Below are 24,564 nucleotides of genomic sequence, written 5' to 3'. Positions count from 1 at the left end.
CACCCAGGCCTGTGAGCGCCCGTCACCCATCTCATTACCTAGCAGCCATCTCTCCTGACTGGCCCCCTCCCTCCCACCACTTAATAACCAGTCTGGGAGAGTGAGAGAGCTAGGTGTAACCCAGAAATAGGAAGCATAGTGAGGGAGGTCCTTCTGCTCTCCACTCTCTCCTTAAAGGATAGGTTTCTGATAAAAAAATATTTGTTTTGTAAAAGTTAAACTTGACAGGATGGAGTATGTTTTTCCATAATGGTGATGAATAATTTCAATGAAACACACCTGTAGAGTACGAGTAGGAGAAACACTTAATAGACCAGGCGCCTTTTTAATATTTTTTTTCCTTTTGTTATCCTGTCATAAACATTGCTTTTCATTCGCCAAGTATTCCAGGCCTCTATCCATCATGCAACTCAGTCCTTTTTTCTATTGTACTTGGCTGTCATTCTACTATAAATTATATTCTACTCAAGTTGTATTACATTGCCAAGCTATTCCGACGTCTGAGAATAGCAGGCTACAAATGAACTCCGATACCACACATGCAGTCATGGTTATACCTACTGTATGAATTGGACCTATAGGTAACAGTTTACTGTAGGCCCCCAATGTATAAATTCACTTTACTGTAGGTCCCCTATGTATGCATTTACTGTAGGCCCCCATAATGCCTTTCTAGCAGCTTTTTATAACAGCTACAAAAGCTGTTATAACATCAGTAATTAACATGATACTCATGTGGAGCCTTTTTCATACCTACTGTATAGATTAGACCCTAGCTGTTTTTATTCCCACTTCCCAAAGATATTTACCACTGCATCTCTAATGGCTATCTGGTGAACCTCTAATTCCCCCTCAAAACAAATGATCAGAAAACCAACGGGATGCCTAATTAATGTCCCAAACAGACCGTGAAATGCTTTTGAGATATTCAATATTTGCTAATAAGAACAACATGGCCAGAAACAAATGTGGACGTCTTGCAATGGGTGTCTGTCTTATTTTCAAAGTGCATAACAAGGGGGGCTGGTGTTGTTAGCCAACAATCAAACTGTTGTTGTTGACATTTTCATGTTAAGATGAGTGACAAATCCCTGGTGTAGGGAGAAAATTATGGTCTATATTTATGGAAAGTGTATTGGCTACTGCAATGCATCAAACCAATGCCTGTCTTTTCACAAGGGGAACTTTTTTTACGATGTTACCAGCCGGTTACTAAATTTCTGGAATAGCACAAAAAAAGTGTTGTAAAGTTGAGTTTCTTGGTTGTATCATATACAGCATAACTCTGCTACTGCCACTATTCAGTGTACTAATGGAGTTTTGGGAAAATGCACGCTGATGCTATATGAATACCTGTCTTGTTTGTAATAAGGTAGAGTTGTGTTATTTTCAATTGAGACCATTCCTACAGCTCGAGGCGAAGAAACAGAGTGTGAGTTGAGGTTTTTCTCCATAGCTGGGCGAATTTGATGTGAGGCATTGGGTAGAAAACATTGTTTGATTGGTGTTGCACTTTGCCCCTAGGGAGCTCTATAGTGTGTTTTCTCTAAACCTACTAAGCAGCAAAAAGTGGAAACCAGGGTTAGTAACAATCACTGTCAAATGAATTTGGTTTGGGACGATACTGCACTAAACCACTCAACCATAAGCACTAAACAAACGTATGTTTCAATGAGCTGTTCTCACTTCAAACATTTCATCATCTTGGCTCATTTAGAATTGATGAAATTAGTGCAACTGATAATCAATTATCAATACGGTGTTAAAGGGAATACATTATTTCAATCAATTAGGAGCTGAATCTTTATCTTCCTTTTCCCTACACGCGAAAACTATAAATTAGTACCCCCAGTGGACCACATACAGCGAACAGCTGTAGCTGTACTTGGAAATTGACACGCACAATAGGAAGTCATTTGCGATGGGAAACACATACTCATCATAAATGCCTATAACATGTAGAGAATTTGATGAATGTGAAGCTGTGGTTCCACTCAAAAGATCCCTTGTTATTTTATTGTATTTATATTTCATTCAAATGTTCATATTGTGTGGTGCAGAAACCTTGTTGGGGTTCACATACTCAATGTAAGTTCCCTGGAGTAGCTCTGTTTCTCTGGACCCCCCTGCAAGTTAAAGTTTGCCCCCCCCCCCCCACCCCCCCCCAAAACATGTGACTGCGTCAGCCACTCACACAGTATAGCCTGCCGATCATTGTCAATGGTTCTGAAATTGCGACGTCTACGCGGCTGCTTATCGGTAGGTTTTGTTGTGCTAGTGCTTGAAGTAGACGGTAGCTTTGCTTTAATGGGTACATGTTTATTTATATTTGGTCGTCATTTTATCATGTTAAAAGGATCAGACCATTTAAAAAAAAATTTGTCTAGAAGGACATACCCAAATCTAATTGCCTGTAGCTCAGGACCTGAAGCAAGGAAACAGCAGAGGTTCAAACTTTAGAACCCAGTTCCTACATTTGAATATAAAACTGTATTTTATCAAACTAAACTATGCTACATTTTATCTCTGGGACCCTCACGATGACAAATCAGAGCAAGATTACTGAATGTAAGTACATTATTTACCTTCAGAGGTGAATGTATCAAACCATTTGCCGTGATAAAAGTAGCAGCATCCCAGTCTCGACAGAGACCTCACTGCCCGGGCCCAGAAATGACAGTGGCCTTGCTGGGGGGGTCCCAGGACCATGTTTAGGAAACCCTGGTCTAACCTACCTTAGGCTATATACAGTATTTAGCTAGTAGCCTATTTATATTACACATTGGAACTCGGACTCCACGGTGTCAGGGCGATCCGTTTCATCACTCGTAGGCTTACCAGTGTTCACAGAAGGGGGGGTCGCTCTCATGAGCACCGCTGGGTCTCTGGCAGTCGTCATCTTGGTTTTCTGGGAGAGGAGGAGGAGGAGAAGGAATGCCAGCACTCTCACTAGAGGAAATGTCCCTATTTTGAGAATAGGGACAATCCTTCTAGTGAGAGTGCTGGCAGGGTAGATGAGGACGAGCAAGGCCACTGTCATTTCTGGGCCCGGGCAGTGAGGTCTCTGTCGAGACTGGGATGCTGCTAGTGCTAACCTTCAACAGTTTTTCATCAGTCGAGGAGTTGGTAGCTTTGGTGACGTGGTTATCTTCAGTAATTTGGCGCAAGCTTGATCAGATAAAGCTTTTTAGGGCATTTTTGTGCACAACTTGGTCTTGACTTTTGTTTATTCATCTTGAACATCTTGACTTTTGTTTATTCATCTTGAACAACGCAATCACTCTCCATCCAGAGTCTGCAGAGATAGCCTGCAAAGTAATGTCATACTTTCCAGGTCCATACCCAAACAGTTCGAACTACTAATTTTGAAAATTACTCTCTCCAGAAATAAGTCTCTCACGGTTGCCGCCTGCTACCGACCCCCCTCAGCTCCCAGCTGTGCCCTGGACACCATTTGTGAATTGATCGCCCCCCATCTAGCTTCAGAGTTTGTTCTGTTAGGTGACCTAAACTGGGATATGCTTAACACCCCGCCAGTCCTACAATCTAAGCTAGATGCCCTCAATCTCACACAAATCATCAAGGAACCCACCAGGTACAACCCTAACTCTGTAAACAAGGGCACCCTCATAGACGTCATCCTGACCAACTGGCCCTCCAAATACACCTCCGCTGTCTTCAACCAGGATCTCAGCGATCACTGCCTCATTGCCTGTATCCGCTACGGAGCCACAGTCAAACGACCACCCCTCATCACTGTCAAACGCTCCCTAAAACACTTCTGTGAGCAGGCCTTTCTAATCGACCTGGCCCGGGTATCCTGGAAGGACATTGACCTCATCCCGTCAGTTGAGGATGCCTGGTCATTCTTTAAAAGCAACTTCCTCACCATTTTAGATAAGCATGCTCCGTTCAAAAAATGCAGAACTAAGAACAGATACAGCCCTTGGTTCACCCCAGACCTGACTGCCCTCGACCAGCACAAAAACATCCTGTGGCGGACTGCAATAGCATCGAATAGTCCCCGTGATATGCAACTGTTCAGGGAAGTCCGGAACCAATACACACAGTCAGTCAGGAAAGCTAAGGCCAGCTTCTTCAGGCAGAAGTTTGCATCCTGTAGCTCCAACTCCAAAAAGTTCTGGGACACCGTGAAGTCCATGGAGAACAAGAGCACCTCCTCCCAGCTGCCCACTGCACTGAGGCTAGGTAACACGGTCACCACTGATAAGTCCATGATTATCGAAAACTTCAATAAGCATTTCTCAACGGCTGGCCATGCCTTCCGCCTGGCTACTTCAACCTCGGCCAACAGCTCCGCCCCCCCCGCAGCTCCTCACCCAAGCCTCTCCAGGTTCTCCTTTAACCAAATCCAGATAGCAGATGTTCTGAAAGAGCTGCAAAACCTGGACCCGTACAAATCAGCTGGGCTTGACAATCTGGACCCTCTATTTCTGAAACTATCTGCCACCATTGTCGCAACCCCTATTACCAGCCTGTTCAACCTCTCTTTCATATCGTCTGAGATCCCCAAGGATTGGAAAGCTGCCGCAGTCATCCCCCTCTTCAAAGGGGGAGACACCCTGGACCCAAACTGTTACAGACCTATATCCATCCTGCCCTGCCTATCTAAGGTCTTCGAAAGCCAAGTCAACAAACAGGTCACTGACCATCTCGAATCCCACCGTACCTTCTCCGCTGTGCAATCTGGTTTCCGAGCCGGTCATGGGTGCACCTCAGCCACACTCAAGGTACTCAACGATATCATAACCGCCATCGATAAAAGACAGTACTGTGCAGCCGTCTTTATCGACCTTGCCAAGGCTTTCGACTCTGTCAATCACCATATTCTTATCGGCAGACTCAGGAGCCTCGGTTTTTCGGATGACTGCCTTGCCTGGTTCACCAATTACTTTGCAGACAGAGTTCAGTGCGTCAAATCGGAGGGCATGCTGTCTGGTCCTCTGGCAGTCTCTATGGGGGTGCCACAGGGTTCAATTCTCGGGCCGACTCTTTTCTCTGTGTATATCAATGATGTTGCTCTTGCTGCGGGCGATTCCCTGATCCACCTCTACGCAGACGACACCATTCTATATACTTTCGGCCCGTCTTTGGACACTGTGCTATCTAACCTCCAAACAAGCTTCAATGCCATACAACACTCCTTCCGTGGCCTCCAACTGCTCTTAAACGCTAGTAAAACCAAATGCATGCTTTTCAACCGGTCGCTGCCTGCACCCGCATGCCCGACTAGCATCACCACCCTGGATGGTTCCGACCTAGAATATGTGGACGTCTATAAGTACCTAGGTGTCTGGCTAGACTGCAAACTCTCCTTCCAGACTCATATCAAACATCTCCAATCGAAAATCAAATCAAGAGTCGGCTTTCTATTCCGCAACAAAGCCTCCTTCACTCACGCCGCCAAGCTTACCCTAGTAAAACTGACTATCCTACCGATCCTCGACTTCGGCGATGTCATCTACAAAATGGCTTCCAACACTCTACTCAGCAAACTGGATGCAGTTTATCACAGTGCCATCCGTTTTGTCACTAAAGCACCTTATACCACCCACCACTGCGACTTGTATGCTCTAGTCGGCTGGCCCTCGCTACATATTCGTCGCCAGACCCACTGGCTCCAGGTCATCTACAAGTCCATGCTAGGTAAAGCTCCGCCTTATCTCAGCTCACTGGTCACGATGGCAACACCCATCTGTAGCACGCGCTCCAGCAGGTGTATCTCACTGATCATCCCTAAAGCCAACACCTCATTTGGCCGCCTTTCGTTCCAGTACTCTGCTGCCTGTGACTGGAACGAATTGCAAAAATCGCTGAAGTTGGAGACTTTTATCTCCCTCACCAACTTCAAACATCAGCTATCTGAGCAGCTAACCGATCGCTGCAGCTGTACATAGTCTATTGGTAAATAGCCCACCCTTTTTCACCTACCTCATCCCCATACTGTTTTTATTTATTTACTTTTCTGCTCTTTTGCACACCAATATCTCTACCTGTACATGACCATCTGATCATTCATCACTCCAGTGTTAATCTGCAAAATTGTAATTATTTGCCTACCTCCTCATGCCTTCTGCACATATTGTATATAGACTCCCTCTTTGTTTTCTACTGTGTTATTGACTTGTTAATTGTTTACTCCATGTGTAACTCTTTGTTGTCTGCTCACACTGCTATGCTTTATCTTGGCCAGGTCGCAGTTGCAAATGAGAACTTGTTCTCAACTAGCCTACCTGGTTAAATAAAGGTTAAATAAAAAAACAAAAAATTTAAAAAAATCCGAGTCTAACCTGATTCACCAAACTTTTTTTTAACTTGATAGCCAATTAGGTGAGGAGGCCGAGGCGGACTGCTGCCGGCGCCACTGAAGAATAGGCTAACTAGATGCATGAAAACTATATTGTCTTTCTGACTCACCTACTGCCAAGTAGATTGGACAACAGAAACACTTTGCTTGCTACATGTGGAAATTAAAAAGGAGGGTTACTGTCAAAATTATTCATTTACAAAATTAATATAATTTAGACATACAGTGCATTCGGAAATTATTCATACATTACAGCTTGATTCTAATTCTGATTCTAATTCTAATGATTACATACATTTTTTCCCCCTCATCAATCTACACACAATACCCCATAATGACAAAGCGAAAGATTTAGATTTGTTTTGCAAAAAAATAAATAATAAAAACGTATTTACATAAGTATTCAGACCCTTTCCTATAAGACAAAGAAATTGAGCTCAGGTGCCTCCTGTTTCCATGAATCATCCTTGAAATGTTTCTACTTGATTGTAGTCCACCTGTGGTAAATTCAATTGATTGGACATGATTTGGAAAGGCACACACCTGTCTATATACGGTCCCACAGAACAAAAATCAAACCATGAGGTCAAAGGAATTATCCATAGAGCTCCGTGAGAGGATTGTGTCTAGGCACACATCTGGGGAAGGGTACCAAAAAATGTCTGCAGCATTGAAGGTCCCCAAGAACACAGTGTCCTCCATCATTTTAAAATGGATGAAGTTTGGAACCACCAAGACTGGCCCATACTGAGCAATCTGGGGAGAAGGGCCTTGGTCAGGGAGGTGACCAAGAACCCGATGGTCACTCTGACAGAGCTCCAGTGTTCCTCTGTGGAGATGGAAGAACCTTCCAGAAGGACAACCATCTCTGCAAGACTCCACCAATCAGGCCTTTATGGTAGAGTGGCCAGACGAAAGCCACTACTCAGTAAAATGCACGTGACAGCCCGCTTGGAGTTTGCAAAAAAAGGCACCTAAAGGGCTCTCAGTCCATGTGGAACAAAGATTCTTTGGTCTGATGAAACCAAGATTGAACTCTTTGGGATGACTGCAGTGTGTCAAGTCTGGAAGCAACCTGGCACCATCCCTGCGGTGAAGCATGGTGGTGGCAGCATCATGCTGTGGGGATGTTTTGCAGCGACATGGAGTGGGAGACTAGTCAGGATCGAGGGAAAAATGAACGGAGCAAAGTAGAGAGAGATCCTTGAAGAAAACCTGCTCCAGAGCACTCAGAACCTCAGACTGGCACGACCGTTCACCTTCCAACAGGACAGCGACCCTAAGCACACAGCCAAGACAACGCAGGAGTGGCTTCGGGACAAGTCTGTGAAGGTCCTTGAGTGGCCCAGCCAGAGCCCAGACTTGAACCCGATCTAACATCTCTGGAGAGACCTGAAAATAGCTGTGCAGCGACGCTCCCCATCCAACCTGACAGAGCTGAGAGGACCTGCAGAGAAGAATGGGAGAAACTCCCCAAATACAGGTGTACTAAGCTTGTACTAAGTCATTCCCAAGAAGACTCAACTCTGTTATCACTGCCAAAGGTGCTTCAACAAAGTACTGAATAAAGGGTCTGAATACTTCTGTAAATGTTATATTTAAGTTTTTTATTTTTAACAAATGTTGAAAAATGTCAAACTGTTTTTGCTTTGAAATTATGGGGTATTGTGTGTAGATTGATGAGGGAAAATACAATTTATTCAATTTTTGAATAAGGCTGGAACGTAACAAAATGTTTTTTAAAAAGTAAAGGGGTCTGAAAAAGTCAAGGGGTCTTTCCAAATGCACTCTAGGTGTGAGATGGTGGGCACAATGGGCCCCCGGAGCTGATTTCTGCTACGCTAGTGTGTAAGTTGCTCTGCATAATTGAACATTAGGCCCACCTTTCATGAATTTTCACCCCAAAAATTACAACCATTCATGGATGAATGCTACTCTAGACGAGACAGTAGCAACAACACTAGATGACCCAAAACCTATAACTGTCTTAGCGTTCTGTGGTGCTTGTCAATAAAACACAGATCCAATTGTATTACCTCTGGATGACTAGTCTACAAAACGGACATCACTAAAGTTAAGGAGGGCTGCATGTAAATAGACTTCAAAAATATTAACAACTTTAGGTAGGCCAAGAAAATAGGTACACAAACTCCAATAGATAAACCACACACAAAAATGTATGATTGAATTTCCCAGTTGGAGGCATCCCATTCCAAAAAAGTATTACAACATGATGAAAAAGATTGGCCTGGTTATTTCATCACTATCATAGCAAATGTGGCATTATACTTGTAACACTAGTTGCAAATGCTGTGCATTGCAATATACAGTTTAATTGTATAATAGCTCTGGAAACACAATAAACTCTCCAACACTGCTCAGGCTTATTGCTCCGATTTATCAGTAAGTCATATCAATTAATTATACTGTAATAACACAATTGAACATGTCAAATGTTAACAATGTAGCATGCTACAGTTTTCTATTTTACATCCATCATTTCATTGTGTCGTGCCGCAGCCCAAAGGGAACGTTGTGCTGGGATGTGTTATCGACCTACCCATGGGCAGAGGCATGAACTCCAGATGCACCAACATGAACTGTGATGTTATTAGTGTGTCAACCACCTAGCCATAGTTTAAAGTCCCCCGGGTGCCTTCAGAGCTGAGGTCAGCTGGGCCTTGAATTCTCTCCCCTTCCTCCCTGGGACAATCTCAATGACCTCATTGAAGGACAACATTTCCCTTAGAATCCTTCGTCGCAGAGGTGAAACAGAAAGCAGAATCGGATTTGGAATCTCCCCCCGCTATCGAGTCTTTTAGATGTAGTCCTGCACTGCAGTGGGCCGCCATCTGCATCAGCCGTTTGAGGCTGGACACGAGGAATGGCTGCACTACAGGACACTGCAGTACAGGATACAGGACACGAGGAATGGCTGCGCTACAGAGACATGCCAAGCTTACGATAAAAAGATTGCGATAAACAAATATATCACTCTGACACAATGAGCATATGGGCTATTATATTAATCACACAGTGGAAAATAATCAGTCGCCCACCGTGGGCATAAATGCCTCCAATATGAGAAACAGCAACCCCACCAACAGTCAATCCACCTACTCTAGATACACCCATTTCCGATAAATCGTAGTCAAAACCAGCAGTGAATCATAATATTTGACATAGTTCTATACGTGTTTTTGTAAATCTTTAGAAGCTAAATAAAATAGCAGTAAAAACTGTGTAATATGACCATATGGAGGTACTTGGAGCATGAGCAGGAAGTCTGCTTTAAAGGCAGAGAATCATTTTAAGTTGTTTGACCTTGGGATGTATAGAACTGTTTTGAAGATAGCGCAAGAACATCAACAACATACAGTAGGATGAAATCCAGTGCAGGCAGGAATAGCTGGCATGGTTGATGATAGTTACTACCTTCATGATACCTTTCATGTAAATGTCACAACATTTTAGATGTAGTTGACAGTCTGTCAGAAAACACATGTCATTAATTGGATTTATTTTACGCCTACAGATCAAGTTTCTCAAGATGGAGATGGAGAAAAAGACCAAAACTATCAAGGACCTGCAACAGGAGGTACTTGTGCTCTCCCCACCTACTGACTCGTGGCTGACTCATTTCTAATTCATGATCACCGTGACCTGTAAATGTTATGTTAATGTCAGTCATCAGAGAAATGCCTTAGTAATCGTATCATATGATATGGTTATCGACATCACTTGAACTTGTAATGTGTTTCGATATCCTTTTCTAAATCTATATGATGCTGTCATTTTGGATTGCAAAGGTCACAGATAGCCATTGGCAACCGAGGGCCTTATTCTGTCAGTGTTGAATGATGTAATTGGTGGAGAGGCCTATTATGAGCCTTAATACCACTGGATGCACTGAATTCGTCAGAGCCTCGGGGCCTTGAACAGGGTTGGTGTCGTGGGACCTTCTAATTGGCCAACCTGGGAGCAGTTACTGGCTGCAGCGTGGCTGGCGCAAGATCCTATAGTTTAAGGGCATATGCCCCAGGGCAGAGGAGAAGAAAGTAATCAATCAGAAGTCACAACGGTTTGCAGCATGATAGAGCCTGGGTAAAGAAATGAGAAGCTACCACAATATTCAATGAAAAATTCAGGTGAGAGGTAGAGCGTTCACACTGCCCGAGGGAGGTCAGGGGACATTCTATGACATTATTAGCTCTACTAAAACAAAAAGGGGGAAATACTGTGCAGGGGTGTGTGACTACACAGCAAACTCCCAGAACAAACTCTAGAGGCAACATAAGCGACCCCAGCAAACCTAGGAGTACTCCAGTCAATGTTGATGTTTTCACATCAGAGAGTAACATTGGACATGGCTGTAATGTTGTACAACAGATTGGTCTAAATTACCTGTAAATGAGGCAATGATTGGACTACATAATGACCAATTAGATGGTCTTCAAACCTCAAGCACCAAGTTCATTATGGTGAGAGAGCCAGCTTGGAGATGAGAGGAGGGAAGATACAAGATTCTTGTCTGTGGTCACCATGGAGATGAAAGGATACAGTCCTTTGTGTGCCACAGTTCTAAGTAAAAAAAAACTATAATTAGCTGGTAGTTTAGAAAAGAGCAAAAATAGAAATGCACCATGCAACAATTTCAATGATTTTACAGAGTTACAGTTCATGTAAGGAAATCAGTCAGTTGAAACAAATTCACTAGGCCCTAATCTATGGATTCCACATGAATGGGCAGGCAGCCATTGGTGGGCCTGGGAGGGCATACGCCCACCCACTGGGGAGCCAGGCCTAACCAGTCAGAAGGAGTTTTTCCCCACAAAAGGTCTTTATTACAGACAGAAATACTCCTCAGTTTCATCAGCTGTCCAGGTGGCTGTTCTCAGACGATCCCACAGATGAAGAAGCCGGATGGGGAGTTCCTGGGCTGGAGTAGTTACAAGTGGGCTGCAGTTGTGAGGCCGGTTGGATGTACTGCCAAATTCTCAAAAGCTACGTTGGAGGCGGCTTATGGTAGAGAAATTAACATTAAATTATCTGGCAACAGCTCTGGTGGACATTCCTGCAGTCAGCATGCCAAAAGTCAATTGCACGCTCCCTCAAAACTTGAGACATTTTAGAGTGGCATTTTATTGTCCCCAGAAAAAGGTACACCTGTGTAATGATCATGCTGTTTAATCAGCTTCTTGATATGCCACACCTGTCAGGTGAATGGATTGTCTTGGCAAAGAAAAAATGCTCACTTACAGGGATGTAAACAAATGTATGCACAAAATTTGAGAGGAATAAGCTTTTTGTGCGCATGGAACATTTCTGGGATCGTTTATTTCAGCTCATGAAATGTGGGACCAACACTTTACATGTTGCATTTATATTTTTGTTCAGTATAAATCCTTGATCACGTCTTTAAAAATACTTGCAAGGCACACAATCACACCAATCACTATGCCAAATAAAGGCTTGTTAAATAGTGCTTCCGGTAGTCTGACCAATGTAGGAGTGAGTCAAATTGTACTGTAATCAGAAAATAAACATTGGTTATTTGGGAGAGTTACAATTGAAAATGTTTTACACAGTTCATTGAAGTTGTATTTGGGCAGAACCTCTGAGATTTCTGCTGGCAGTCAGAAGCACTGTAAATGGGCTCTGTGAACACTTTGAAAGTACATTATGTAGGGCCAGCGCTCCACTATCAGTTGGTCGCTGTAGCGTTGACATTATAAGTCTTGGATTTTTCCTGTGCCAGATCTATCTCTCCAGTTGTGAGTGTCTTTGTAGCTTGATACAGAGGGGTCATCAGTAGTAGATAGTGGCATCTGAGAACTACTTTGGCGGCTGTAGCTTTCGCATTTCGAGTCTTGGCCATATCCTACACCAGATGTATCATGAAAAATATCTTGACATCTTTGGGTGTCTTTTTTTCACTAGACACAGAGGTTTCACCTGTTGTGCATTCCTACTGTGTAGGTCAGAGAGGTATCCTAGCTTTGTCATATCCTTTCAGACAATGTATGTCATTGGACATGGACATGCTTTTACTACACTCTGCAATGCCACTGAGGCTAGATGGAAGTAGTTTGCTTAGATTTAGATGTGTTCTAATCTCACTGTGTCAAACCATTGGCATTGACTTTCTAAAGGCTTAAACAAATGTACGTCTAAAATAACCATATAAGAACAGAAGTTCCTCAGTCTTATTAGGACATGTCTTAAGTCTGGGGAAATTGCTGAAAACCATTTTTTTATCAATTACAGTACAGAACAGAGATATATCCTTCCAGTCCTGTTATAATTAATGAAATGTCATCTGCATAGATAACCGGATTGTGGCTACTATTTTAAATTCCCGTATTATCGGCAGTATATGCAGTATATGCAAAGAGGAGAGTAGATAGTGGGCCACCCTGGCTTGCGCTTCTGTCCCTATTACCGGAGGGGGAGCAGGACTAATTTAACACCCTACACCTGAAAGCGATTGATAGATAACTTGAATGTCAAATGGACTCAAGTTATCACAAAGCCCAAAGCGACACTAGGCAATAAGTAAATACTTCCATTCAATGTCATCACCAGATATAATAAGGCCTCTCAGTTGAGTCTGGAGTCAATATTTGTATTTATTATGTGTCCCCATTAGCTGCTGCAAAAGCAGCAGATACTCTTCCTGGGGTCCAGCAAAATTAAGGCAGTTTATACAATTTTAAAAACATTACAATACATTCACCGATTTCACATCACACTGTGTGCCCTCAGGCCCCTACTCCACCACTACCACATATCTACAGTACTAAATTCGTGTGTGTGTGTGTGTGCCAATGTTTGTGTTGCTTCACACTCCCGCTGTTTCATAAGTTTTTTTCAATCTGTTTTTTAAATCTAATTTTACTGCCTATATGAGTTACTTGATGTAGAATAGAGTTCCATGTAGACATGGTTCTATGTAGTACTGTGTGCCTCCCATAGTCTGCTCTGGACTTGGGGACCGTGACGAGAACTCTTGTGGCATGTCTTGGGGGGTATGCATGGGTGTCCGAGCTGGGTGTACCAGTAGTTGAGTGTGCCAGTAGTTTAGACAGACAGCTCGGTGCATTCAACCTGTCAATACCTCTTATAAATAAAAGTAGCGATGAAGTCAATCTCTCCTTTACTTTCAGCCAGGAGAGATTGACATGCATATTATTAATATTAGCTCTCTGTGTACATCCAAGGGCCAGCCGTGCTGTCCTGTTCTGAGCCAATTGCAATTTTCCTGTCCTTTTTTGTGGCACCTGATCACACGACTGAACAGTAGTCAAGGTGCGACAATACTAGGGCCTGTAGGACCTGCCTTGTTGATAGTGTTGTTAAGAAGGCAGAGCACCACTTTATTATAGACAGACCTCTCCCCATCTTAGCTACTACTGCATCAATATGTTTTGACCATGACAGTTTACAATCTAGTGTTACTCCAAGCAGTTTAGTCATCTCAACTTGCTCAATTTCCACATGATTTATTACAAGATTTAGTTGAGGTTTGGGGTTTAGTGAGTGTTTTGTTCCAAACACAATGCTTTCAGCTTTAGAAATATTTAGGGCTAAATTATTCCTTGCCACCCATTCTGAAACTAACTGCAGCTCTTTGTTGAGTGTTGCAGTCATTTCAGTCGGTGTAGTTGCTGACATGTATAGTGTTGAGTCATCCACATACATAGACACTCTGGCTTTACTCAAAGTTAGTGGCATGTCGTTAGTAAAACATTTAAAAAAGCAAGGGGCCTAAACAGCTACTCTGGGGAATTCCTGATTCTAACTGGATTATATTTGAGAGGCTTCCATTAAAGAACACCTTCTGTGTTCTGTTAGACAAGTAACTCTTCATCCAGATTGTATAAACTTACACATAGAACATGTTATCACTATTGAAAGAGAGTACCCCTCGCAATGAAACACATCTGAATGGGGATGGAATTAACTGTTTACATCGCCATTCTGTTTGCCAACCATTCTGGTTAGAATCTCCCTGGGCACATTAATAAGTAATATGGGGCCTTGCAGATGCTGATTCATATTGAACCTTGTTTTTCTTCAATATCAGGGATACTTCCTTAGTTAAACTTTGTAGGCATTGGCCTCTGTTGATACTGTAGCTAGAAAGGTCTGGCATTGAAGGCCATCAGCTTTTCATCTTACTAATGATTTTTGTGGCAGAACTATGTATCGCTATATACATTTGAATTGGTAATAGTAATAGTAATTGGTACACTGTACCTACCTATGTAACTACACTGTATTTACATGTTTTTTTTGCACACAAGGAGGTGGTTACCCGGATGCAGATTAAGCATGCACTAAAAAGCGTCAATAGATTCTCCAATAAATGTGCGTTTGAGTTGAGGATTAGGATTGATCTGTGTCCGGGAAACCACCCCTTTGTGTAAAGTGGGACCATTTTATATTTCTCTCTGAAACTGCCTGATTTGTTAAGTTGACCTGGTAAGATTATTGCCATGTCTGCCATGAAGACAGGACACTCAGACCTCTGGGTTTCCACTTGATCCGGGGCTCTGATGAGCTCTTTGTAAAGACCTTGACTCCGCCAATTCCTTTACATACCTCCCTTATAAGGTTAGAAGCTTTCTTCTCCAATTAGAATCAGACCTCAGCTAAGCTACATGTTTTTCCTTTTTGAATAAAATATTAGCGCATAGAGGTCTTGTTCTTGATCTTATTCTTGTTCTTAGTCTTCTTCTTCAACTTTAACAACTTTTTAAGACTTGAGTTTGGATTGCTTGTTCACTGAAACAGAATTAAAATATGTTGTCGGTGGGTGTGATGGGGTCATTTGCATGTGCAGATACCTCTTGGTTACAATAATTTACAAACCATGCTCCTTTCACATCAGCCCTTCCAAGTATCAGTTTCAACCGATCATGTCACCAGAAAATCTTTATGACTGCAATTTGCTGTAAACTCATCTTCTATCATTTACTTTTAAGGCTGAGGATGTGCATTTTGGGATTAAAGCTAGAAAAGGATTGAGCGATCGACACAGACACCGTTTCTGCTGTGATATGACAGTCTATGAGAGAGGAACTTCTGTAGGAGACAGCTGATCCATGAGCTACTCAATCTCTTTGCAGTGAGTGTGAAGGAGATCCCTCTGACAGGTGGGAATGGGGTATGAAAAGTTCTGAGGATTAATGGAAGTTTTATATGAAGCTTTCATTGGTGACCATTTAGATGAGGGTGACACGTGTCTCTTCCAATCATCCTCTAGCGAACATCTGCACCTGCATTCACCTGCATTTAAGCAGCCATCTTTTGCTGATTCGCCTGGATTCCCTGACTGTCAAACTTTGTCATTGTAGCGAATTATAATAAATAAAAATGAAAGGACCAAATGTCAAATCTGATCCCAGGATTTGTAATTTGTCATATTGTGTATGAAACCTTAAAGGGATACTTAGGGATTTTGGCAATAAAGCCCTTTATCTACCTCCCCAGAGTCAGATGAACTCATGGATACAATTTTTCTGTCTCTGCAGAAGGAAGTTGCAGGTAGTTTTGCAAGCCAATGCTAACTTGCAATTCCTGGAAGTGTATGGTATCTACTAGCATGCTAGCATTTACTATAGACATCGAGTCATTGCACTAACGCTAGTAAGCAACTTCCTTCAAACTGCATGCAGAGACATAAAAATGGTATCAGTGAGTTAATCTTACTCTGGGGAAGTAGCTAAAGGGTTTTATTGCAAAAATCCGTAAGTATTCCTTTAATTCACTGAAGAGGTAGAAAATAATGTGGTCCTTTATCTACCCTCCCATTCACTAAATTGTCAGAATAATTTGGACAGACACCCCTTAAGTACTTACTAATGGCATGTCTTAGTTGTGCTTTGCAATATTCATGCTGCATTGCTAGCTTGATGATCAGTACATAAGCACACTGAACAGCTTAAAAGGTCAAACCAAAATGTACTAATTTATTCATACAGGGAGAAAATCATTTAAAATGCCAAGTGTACAGTGAAAAACGATAAACTGGCAGTTAAAATAACTTGAGCCCTTCTCAGTAGACATACTGATTTTAGAGGGTCCCTGTCCTACAGAGGGGAGAGTAGAAGAGAGTAGAATCCGGGGAAAATAACTAGGCATACAAATCAAATCAAATAGTATTTGTCACATGCACCGAATACAACAGGTATTACAGTGAAACGCTTACTTACAAGCCATTAACCAACAATGCAGTTTTAAGAAAAATAAGTAAAGTAAAAAAATAGATAAGTAAAAAGTAAATATAAAAATAACAAATCGTTAAAGAGCAGCAGAAAAATAACAGTAGCGAGGCTATATACAGGGGTACTGGTACGGTGTCAATGTGCGGGGGCACAGGTTAGTCAAGGTAATTGAGGTAACATGTACATGTAGGTGGAGTTAAAGTGACTATGCATTGATAATAACCAGAGAGTAGCAGCAGCGTAAAAGAGGGGGGCAATGCAGGTTCTGGATGGCTGGAAGTTTAGCCCCAGTGATGTACTGGGACGTACTCACTACCCTCTTTAGTGCCTTGTGGTCTGAGGTCGAGCAGTTGCCATAGCAAGCAGTGATGCAACCAGTCAGAATGCTCTCGATGGTGCAGCTGTAGAACATTTTGAGGTTCTGAGGACCCATTCCAAATGTTTTCAGTCTCCTGAGGGGGAATAGGCTTTGTCATGTCCTCTACACAACTGTCTAGGTGTGTTTGGACCATGATAGTTTTACATTTTTTATAGTTTATTTTTTATTGAATATTTAAAACATGCAATATACTTGCAGTGAAGCAACAACGACATCACATTAGTCATCTAACGGACTCCCATCCAGAGCGACACACAGAAGCAACCAGGGTCAACACCCTTCTCAAGGGCACGTTGACAGATTTCCCACAAGGTCAAAAACGGGGAACCGAACAAGCAATCCATCAGCCACCAGCTCCCAACTGCCAGGCCACCAGCCCTCCAAGATTGTTATGTTTTATTTTGGTTTTATTCTTCTATTTTTATCTTTGACCGTCATTCTATCCCCCGCCCAGCAACTCCACTCCCACTCGTCTCCAATTCCACATCCCAACATGGCCACCCTCTTCGGATATCTACGCACCATATATCTTTCAACCATGCTGTGATGTTTAACATACAATTTCAATCTATCTAATCGAATAGAATCCACAGATTGCGAGTTGAAGATAAATACTTTTACTAAGAGTTTTAGTATATTAGTAATAGTAATACTAGTTCTAGGGTACATTTTAAATCAATGTTATGCATTTTCAGCCATTCCTGAACCCGAGATCAGAAACAGGCTACCTGAGGGCAATACCAAAATAAAATGGTCTATTGATTCTGTATCCTCGCAACACAATCTGCAGAGCTTCGATGATTGTACACCCCAAATATATATATTTTTGTTGGTGGCAAGAATTCTATCTAATAATTTTAGCCGAAAAGCACAGTCTTTAATCCTGTGTTGTTTTATATATATATATCAACCATGGGATCGGTACATCAAAAATCTCTTCCCAACTATTTTGCAATCTGTATGGCACAGCTTTCAACATCCTGATCCTCAAATGACACTGATATACTTTCCTATTTATGCCATTTTTGTTCCTCCGCCAGTTTTGATCCTTTATATTGGGCAGACAAACCAGTTCCCTACCTCCTCCCGCTGCCACCTGCCTCCTCCATTTTTGGGGTAATGCTGTAATCTTGGATTGAGCAGACCTTCTCGTACAATTCTGATAACTCCATGAAAGACATAACCCCACCATTCCAATTGACAATATCATTTAAAAACAAAGTACCCTTTTCAAACATCAACCAGCACATTTGAGTATAGCCATAATATTTGTTGTAATATTTGTTCTATTTTTTTCAGGGGGTGAAATTGAAGTTGTAGGCAGCTGCTAAATGCTTGTTTGAAAAAGAGAGATACTTTGAAAAAAGGGTCATTTTCAATGAATCAAAAATGAGACATGGCAATCTGCACAAAGGCAAAAAGGCCATTTTTAAGCAATGGATGAGCTTTTCTTAGTAATCTACTTGAGAACCATTTAGGGTTCAAGTAAAACTTTTGAATAAGTGACACCTTTAGAGAGAGGTTTAGTGATTTTATATTTAATCATCTCAACCCACCCTATTCATTATATAGATGGGCACCCTTTATTTTGTTTGGTTTATCGTCCCAGATAAAGCAAAATACTTTTGCTCATATGATTTGAAAAATGAATCATCAGGAGTAGGCAGCGCCATAAATTAGTGAATAAACTGAGATATGATTAAGGAGTTTTTTGTTACCTATCCTTACCAAGGGCGGCAGTTCAGGAAGTCCAGGATCCAGTTGCAGAGGGAGGTGTTTAGTCTCAGGGTCTTTAGCTTAGTGATGAGCTTTTGAGGGCACTATGGTGTTGAACGCTGAGCTTGTAGTCGATGAATAGCATTCTCATATAGTTCCTTTTGTCCAGGTGGGTAAGGACAGTGTGGAGTGCAATAGAGATTACATCATCTGTAGATCTGTTGAGGCAGTATGCAAATTGGAGTGGGTCTAGAATTTCTGGGATAATGGTGTTGATGTGAGCCATGACCAGCCTTCATGGCTACAGAAGTGAGTGCTACGGGTCGGTAGTCATTTATGCAGGTTACCTTAGTGTTATTGGGCACAGGGCCTATGGTGGTCTGCTTGAAACATGTTGGTATTACAGACTCTAACAGGGAGAAGTTGAAAATGTCAGTGAAGACACTTCAGTGAAGTTGGTCAGCGCATGCTCGGACTACACATCCAGGTAATCCGTCTGGGCCCGTGGCATTGTGAATGTTGACCTGTTTAAAGGTCTTACTCACATCGGATACGGAGAGCATGATCACACAGTCGTCCAGAACAGCTGATGCTCTCATGCATGCTTCAGTGTTGCTTGTCTCGAAGCAAGCATAGAAGTAATTAACTTTTCTGGTAGACTCGTGTCACTGGGCAGCTCTCGGCTGTGCTTCCCTTTGTAGTCTGTAATAGTGTTCAAGCCCTATATTGATTACCCATTTATTTGTCTCTGCCTGCAAATCTTCCTCCTAAAAGGTAGGCTACATCCTAAATGCAAAACGTAGCAAGTGTTGCTGCTTCAAGTTCAGTAGCCATTCCTGCAAGATCCGGTGCGGTGTGTTCTCAATTAAATAAAGTGAGCTATAGCCTATGCATGGGCGGAAAAGCACGGGGTAGTATTCTTTCCAAGGAAATGTACTCCCTAAATATGATTAGGCTATAGTTTACTACATTGCCTAGAAATAAGTATTGATCACCTATATTCCTCTGTTTGAAATCCATCCCACTTCTAAAAGGTAGGCTATAAAAATAGCTCAAGAGAAAAAAGTCTCCAACTCTGCTCTCTTCAAACTACATCTATCATATTGGCTGATATACCCCAGTAATACAGATAGCCTAATATAATGGGCCATGTGAGAATCTCTGGTAATTTAACCTATTTCTGCACTGCATTTTTGCACTTTGATATTATCCATAGGGCACAAAATTGTTGGGACCATATCTGGCAAGTTAGCTGCGTCACATACAGTGTATTCGGAAAGTATTCAGACCCCTTGACTTTTTGCAAAATTTGTTTCGTTACAGCCTTATTCTAAAATGTATTAAATCGTTTTTTTCCCTCATCAAGCTAGACACAATACCCCATAATGGCAAAGCAAAAACAGTTTTTTATACATTTTCTGCAAACGTATTAAAAAAAATAAACGGAAATATCACATTTACATAAATATTCAGACCCTTTACTCAGTACTTTGTTGAAACACATTTGTCAGCGATTACGGCCTCGAGTTTTCTTTGGTTTGACGCTTTTTGGGGAGTTTCTCCCATTTTTCTGTGCAGATCCTCTCAAGCTCTGTCAGGTTGGATAGGGAGCGTCACTGCACAGTTATTTGCCCCCCGTCTGAGGTCCTGAGTGCTCTGGGAAGGTTTTTATCTAGGATCTCTGTATCTTTCTCCATTCATCTTTCTCTCGATCCTGACTCGTCTCCCAGTCCCTGCCTCTGAAAAACATCCCCACAGCATGATGCTGCCACCGCCATGCTTCACTATAGGGATGGTTCCAGGTTTCCTCCAAAGAAGGCATTCAGGCCAAATAGTTCAATCCTGGTTTCATCATACCAGAGAATCTTGTTTCTCATGTTCTGAGAGTCCTTTAGGTGCCTTTTGGCAAACTCCAAGCGGGCTGTCATGTGCCTTTTACCGAGGAGTGGCTTTCGTCTGGACAATTCCTTCGAAATCACGGCTTGGTTTTTGCTCTGACATGCACTTTCAACTGTGGAACTTTGTATAGACATGTGTGTGCCTTTCCAAATCATGTCCAATCAATTTGTAGAAACATCTCAAGGATGATCAATGGAAACAGGATGCACCTGAGCTCAATTTTGAGACTCATAACAAAAAATCTGAATACTTACAGTACGCGTCAAAAGTTTGGACACACCTACTCATTTCAGGGTTTTCTTTATTTTAACTATTTTTTACATTGTAGAATTTTTAAATTTTTTTAATTTCACCTTTATTTAACCAGGTAGGCAAGTTGAGAACAAGTTCTCATTTACAATTGCGACCTGGCCAAGATAAAGCAAAGCAGTTTGGCACATACAACAACACAGAGTTACACATGGAGTAAAACAAACATGGAGTCAATAATACTGTAGGAAAATAAGTCTATATACAATGTGAGCAAGTGAGGTGAGATAAGGGAGGTAAAGGCAAAAAAAGGCCATGGTGGCGAAGTAAATACAATATAGCAAGTAAAACACTGGAATGGCTGATTTGCAGTGGAAGAATGTGCAAAGTAGAGATAGATATAATGGGGTGAAAAGGAGCAAAATAAATAAATACAGTAGGGAAAGAGGTAGTTGTTTGGGCTAAATTATAGATGGGCTATGTACAGGTGCAGTAATCTGTGAGCTGCTCTGACAGCTGGTGCTTAAAGCTAGTGAGGGAGATAAGTGTTTCCAGTTTCAGAGATTTTTGTAGTTCGTTCCAGTCATTGGCAGCAGAGAACTGGAAGGAGAGGCAGCCAAAGGAAGAATTGGTTTTGGGGGTGACCAGAGAGATATAGCTGCTGGAGCGCGTGCTACAGGTGGGTGCTGCTATGGTGACCAGCGAGCTGAGATAAGGGGGGACTTTACCTAGCAGGGTCTTGTAGATGACCTGGATCCAGTGGGTTTGGCGACGAGTATGAAGCGAGGGCCAGCCAACGAGAGCGTACAGGACACAGTGGTGGGTAGTATATGGGGCTTTGGTAACAAAATGGATGGCACTGTGATAGACTGCATCTAATTTGAGTAGGGTATTGGGGGCTATTTTGTAAATGACATCTCTGAAGTCGAAGATTGGTAGGGTGGTCAGTTTTACAAGGGTATGTTTGGCAGCATGAGTGAAGGATGCTTTGTTTGCGAAATAGGAAGCCAATTCTAGATTTAACTTTGGATTGAAGATGTTTGATGTGAGTCTGGAAGGAGAGTTTACAGTCTAACCAGACCTAGGTATTTGTAGTTGTCCACATATTCTAAGTCAGAGCCGTCCAGAGTAGTGATGTTGGACAGGCGGGCAGGTGCAGGCAGCGATCGGTTGAAGAGCATGCATTTAGTTTTACTTGTATTTAAGAGCAATTGGAGGACACGGAAGGAGAGTTGTATGGCATTGAAGCTCGCCTGGAGCGTTGTTAACACAGTGCCCAAAGAAGGGCCAGAAGTATACAGAATGGTGTCGTTTGCGTTAGAGGTGGATCAGAGACTCACCAGCAGCAAGAGCGACATCATTGATGTATACAGAGAAGAGAGTCGGTCCAAGAATTGAATCCTGTGGCACCCCCATAGAGACTGCCAGAGGCCCAGACAACAAACCCTCCAATTTGACACACTGAACTCTATCAGAGAAGTAGTTGGTGAACCAGGCGAGGCAATCATTTGAGAAACCAAGGCTGTCGAGTCTGCCGATGAGGAGGTGGTGATTGACAGAGTCGAAAACCTTGGCCAGGTCAATGAATACGGCTGCACAGTATTGTTTCTTATCGATGGCGGTTAAGATATCGTTTAGGACCTTGAGCGTGGCTGAGGTGCACCCATGACCAGCTCTGAAACCAGATTGCATAGCGGAGAAGGTATGGTGGGATTCGTAATGGTCGGTAATCTGTTTGTTGACTTGGCTTTCGAAGACCTTAGAAAGGCGGTATAGGATAGATATAGGTCTGTAGCATTTTGGTTGAAGAGTGTGTCCCCCTTTGAAGAGGCGGATGACCACAGCTGCTTTACAATCTTTGGGAATCTCAGACGACACGAAAGAAAAGTTGAACAGGCTAGTAAGAGGGGTGGCAACAATTTCGGCCGATAACTTTAGAAAGAAAGGGTCCAGATTGTCTAGCCCGGCTGATTTGTAGGTGTCCAGATTTTGCCGCCCTTTCAGAACATCATCTGACTGTATTTGGGAGAAGGAGAAATGGGGAAGGCTTGGGCGAGTTGCTGTGGGGGGGGGGGGGGGGGGGGTGCAGTGCTGTTGACCGGGGTAGGGGTAGCCAGGTGGAAAGCATGGCCAGCCGTAGAAAAATGCTTATTGAAATTCTCAATTATAGTGGATTTATCGGTGATGACAGTGTTTCCTATCTTCAGTGCAGTGGGCAGCTGGGAGGAGGTGTTCTTATTCTACATGGACAGGATGCAAATTTCTGCTTGAAAAAGCTAGCCTTGGCTTTTCTAACTGCCTGTGTATATTGGTTTCTAGCTTCCCTGAAAAGTTGCAAATCACGGGGGCTGTTCAATGCTAATGCAGAATGCCATAGGATGTTTTTGTGTTGGTTAAGGGCAGTCAGGTCTGGAGAGAACCAAGGGCTATATCTGTTCCTGGTTCTAAATGTCTTGAATGGGGCATGCTTATTTAAGATGGTGAGGAAGGCATTTAAAAAAAAACAGGCATCCTCTACTGACGGGATCAGATCAATATCCTTCCAGGATACCCCGGCCAGGTCGATTAGAAAGGCCTGCTCGCTGAAGTGTTCAGGGAGCGTTTGACAGTGGTGAGTGGAGGTCGTTTGACCGCTGACCCATTACGGATGCAGGCAATGAGGCAGTGACCGCTGAGATCTTGGTTGAAAACAGCAGAGGTGTATTTAGAGGGCAAGTTGGTTAGGATGATATCTATGAGGGTGCCCATGTTTACGGCTTTGGGGTGGTACCTGGTAGGTTCATTGATAATTTGTGTGAGATTGAGGGCATCAAGCTTAGCTTGTAGGATGGCTGGGGTGTTAAGCATGTTCCAGTTTAGGTTGCCTAGCAGCACGAGCTCTGAAGATAGATGGGGGGCAATCAGTTCACATATGGTGTCCAGAGCACAGCTGGGGGCAGAGGGTGGTCTATAGCAGGCGGCAACGGTGAGAAACTTGTTTTCAGAGAGGTGGATTTTTAAAAGTAGAAGTTCAAATAGTTTGGGTACAGACCTGGATAGTAGGACAGAACTTTGCTTTGCAGGCTATCTTTGCAGTAGATTGCAACACCGCCCCCTTTGGCCGTTCTATCTTGTCTGAAAATGTTGTAGTTAGGGATGAAAATTTCAGAATTTTTGGTGGTCTTCCTAAGCGAGGATTCAGACACGGCTAGAACATCCGGGTTGGCAGAGTGTGCTAAAGAAGTAAATAAAACAAACTTAGGGAATAGGCTTCTAATGTTAACATGCATGAAACCAAGGCTATTACGGTTACAGAAGTCATCAAAAGAGAGCGCCTGGGGAATAGGAGTGGAGCTAGGCACTGCAGGGCCTGGATTCACCTCTACATCACCAGAGGAACAGAGGAGGAGTAGGATAAGGGTACAGCTAAAAGCTATGAGAATTGGTAGTCTAGAACGTCTGGAACAGAGAGTAAAAGGAGGTTTCTGGGGGTGATAAAATAGCTTCAAGGTATAATGTACAGACAAAGGTATGGTAGGATGTGAATACAGTGGAGGTAAACCTAGGTATTGAGTGATGATGAGAGAGATATTGTCTCTAGAAACATCATTGAAACCAGGTGATGTCATCGCATGTGTGGGTGGTGGAACTGATAGGTTGGATAAGGAATAGTGAGCAGGGCTAGAGGCTCTACAGTGAGATAAGCCAATAAACACTAACCAGAACAGCAATGGACAAGGCATATTGACATTAAGGAGAGGCATGCTTAGTCGAGTGATCATAAG

At 42.7% G+C, this 24,564-nt stretch overlaps 1 protein-coding gene across 3 annotated transcripts in view; it reads left to right on the top strand.

Annotated features, from left to right (window-relative positions):
- Nucleotides 1-24,564, top strand: part of LOC109872740 (leucine zipper protein 2-like) — a 187,905-nt gene that overhangs the window by 114,897 nt on the left and 48,444 nt on the right. For all 3 annotated transcript variants that reach the window (XR_004206054.1, XM_031808604.1, XM_031808610.1), the window contains exon 5: nt 9,864-9,926. Coding sequence is in view for 2 of the 3 variants with exons in the window: in XM_031808604.1 (XP_031664464.1) it covers nt 9,864-9,926 (63 nt within the window). In the remaining variant the exon portion in view is untranslated. The remainder of the gene's footprint in view (nt 1-9,863; nt 9,927-24,564) is intronic.

This window comes from Oncorhynchus kisutch, linkage group LG3 (genome assembly GCF_002021735.2).
Source record: "Oncorhynchus kisutch isolate 150728-3 linkage group LG3, Okis_V2, whole genome shotgun sequence".
In the NCBI taxonomy this organism is placed as follows: Eukaryota; Metazoa; Chordata; class Actinopteri; order Salmoniformes; family Salmonidae; genus Oncorhynchus; species Oncorhynchus kisutch.
The sequence above is the reverse complement of the archived record's forward strand: the minus strand, read 5'-3'. Positions and strand labels throughout refer to the sequence as shown.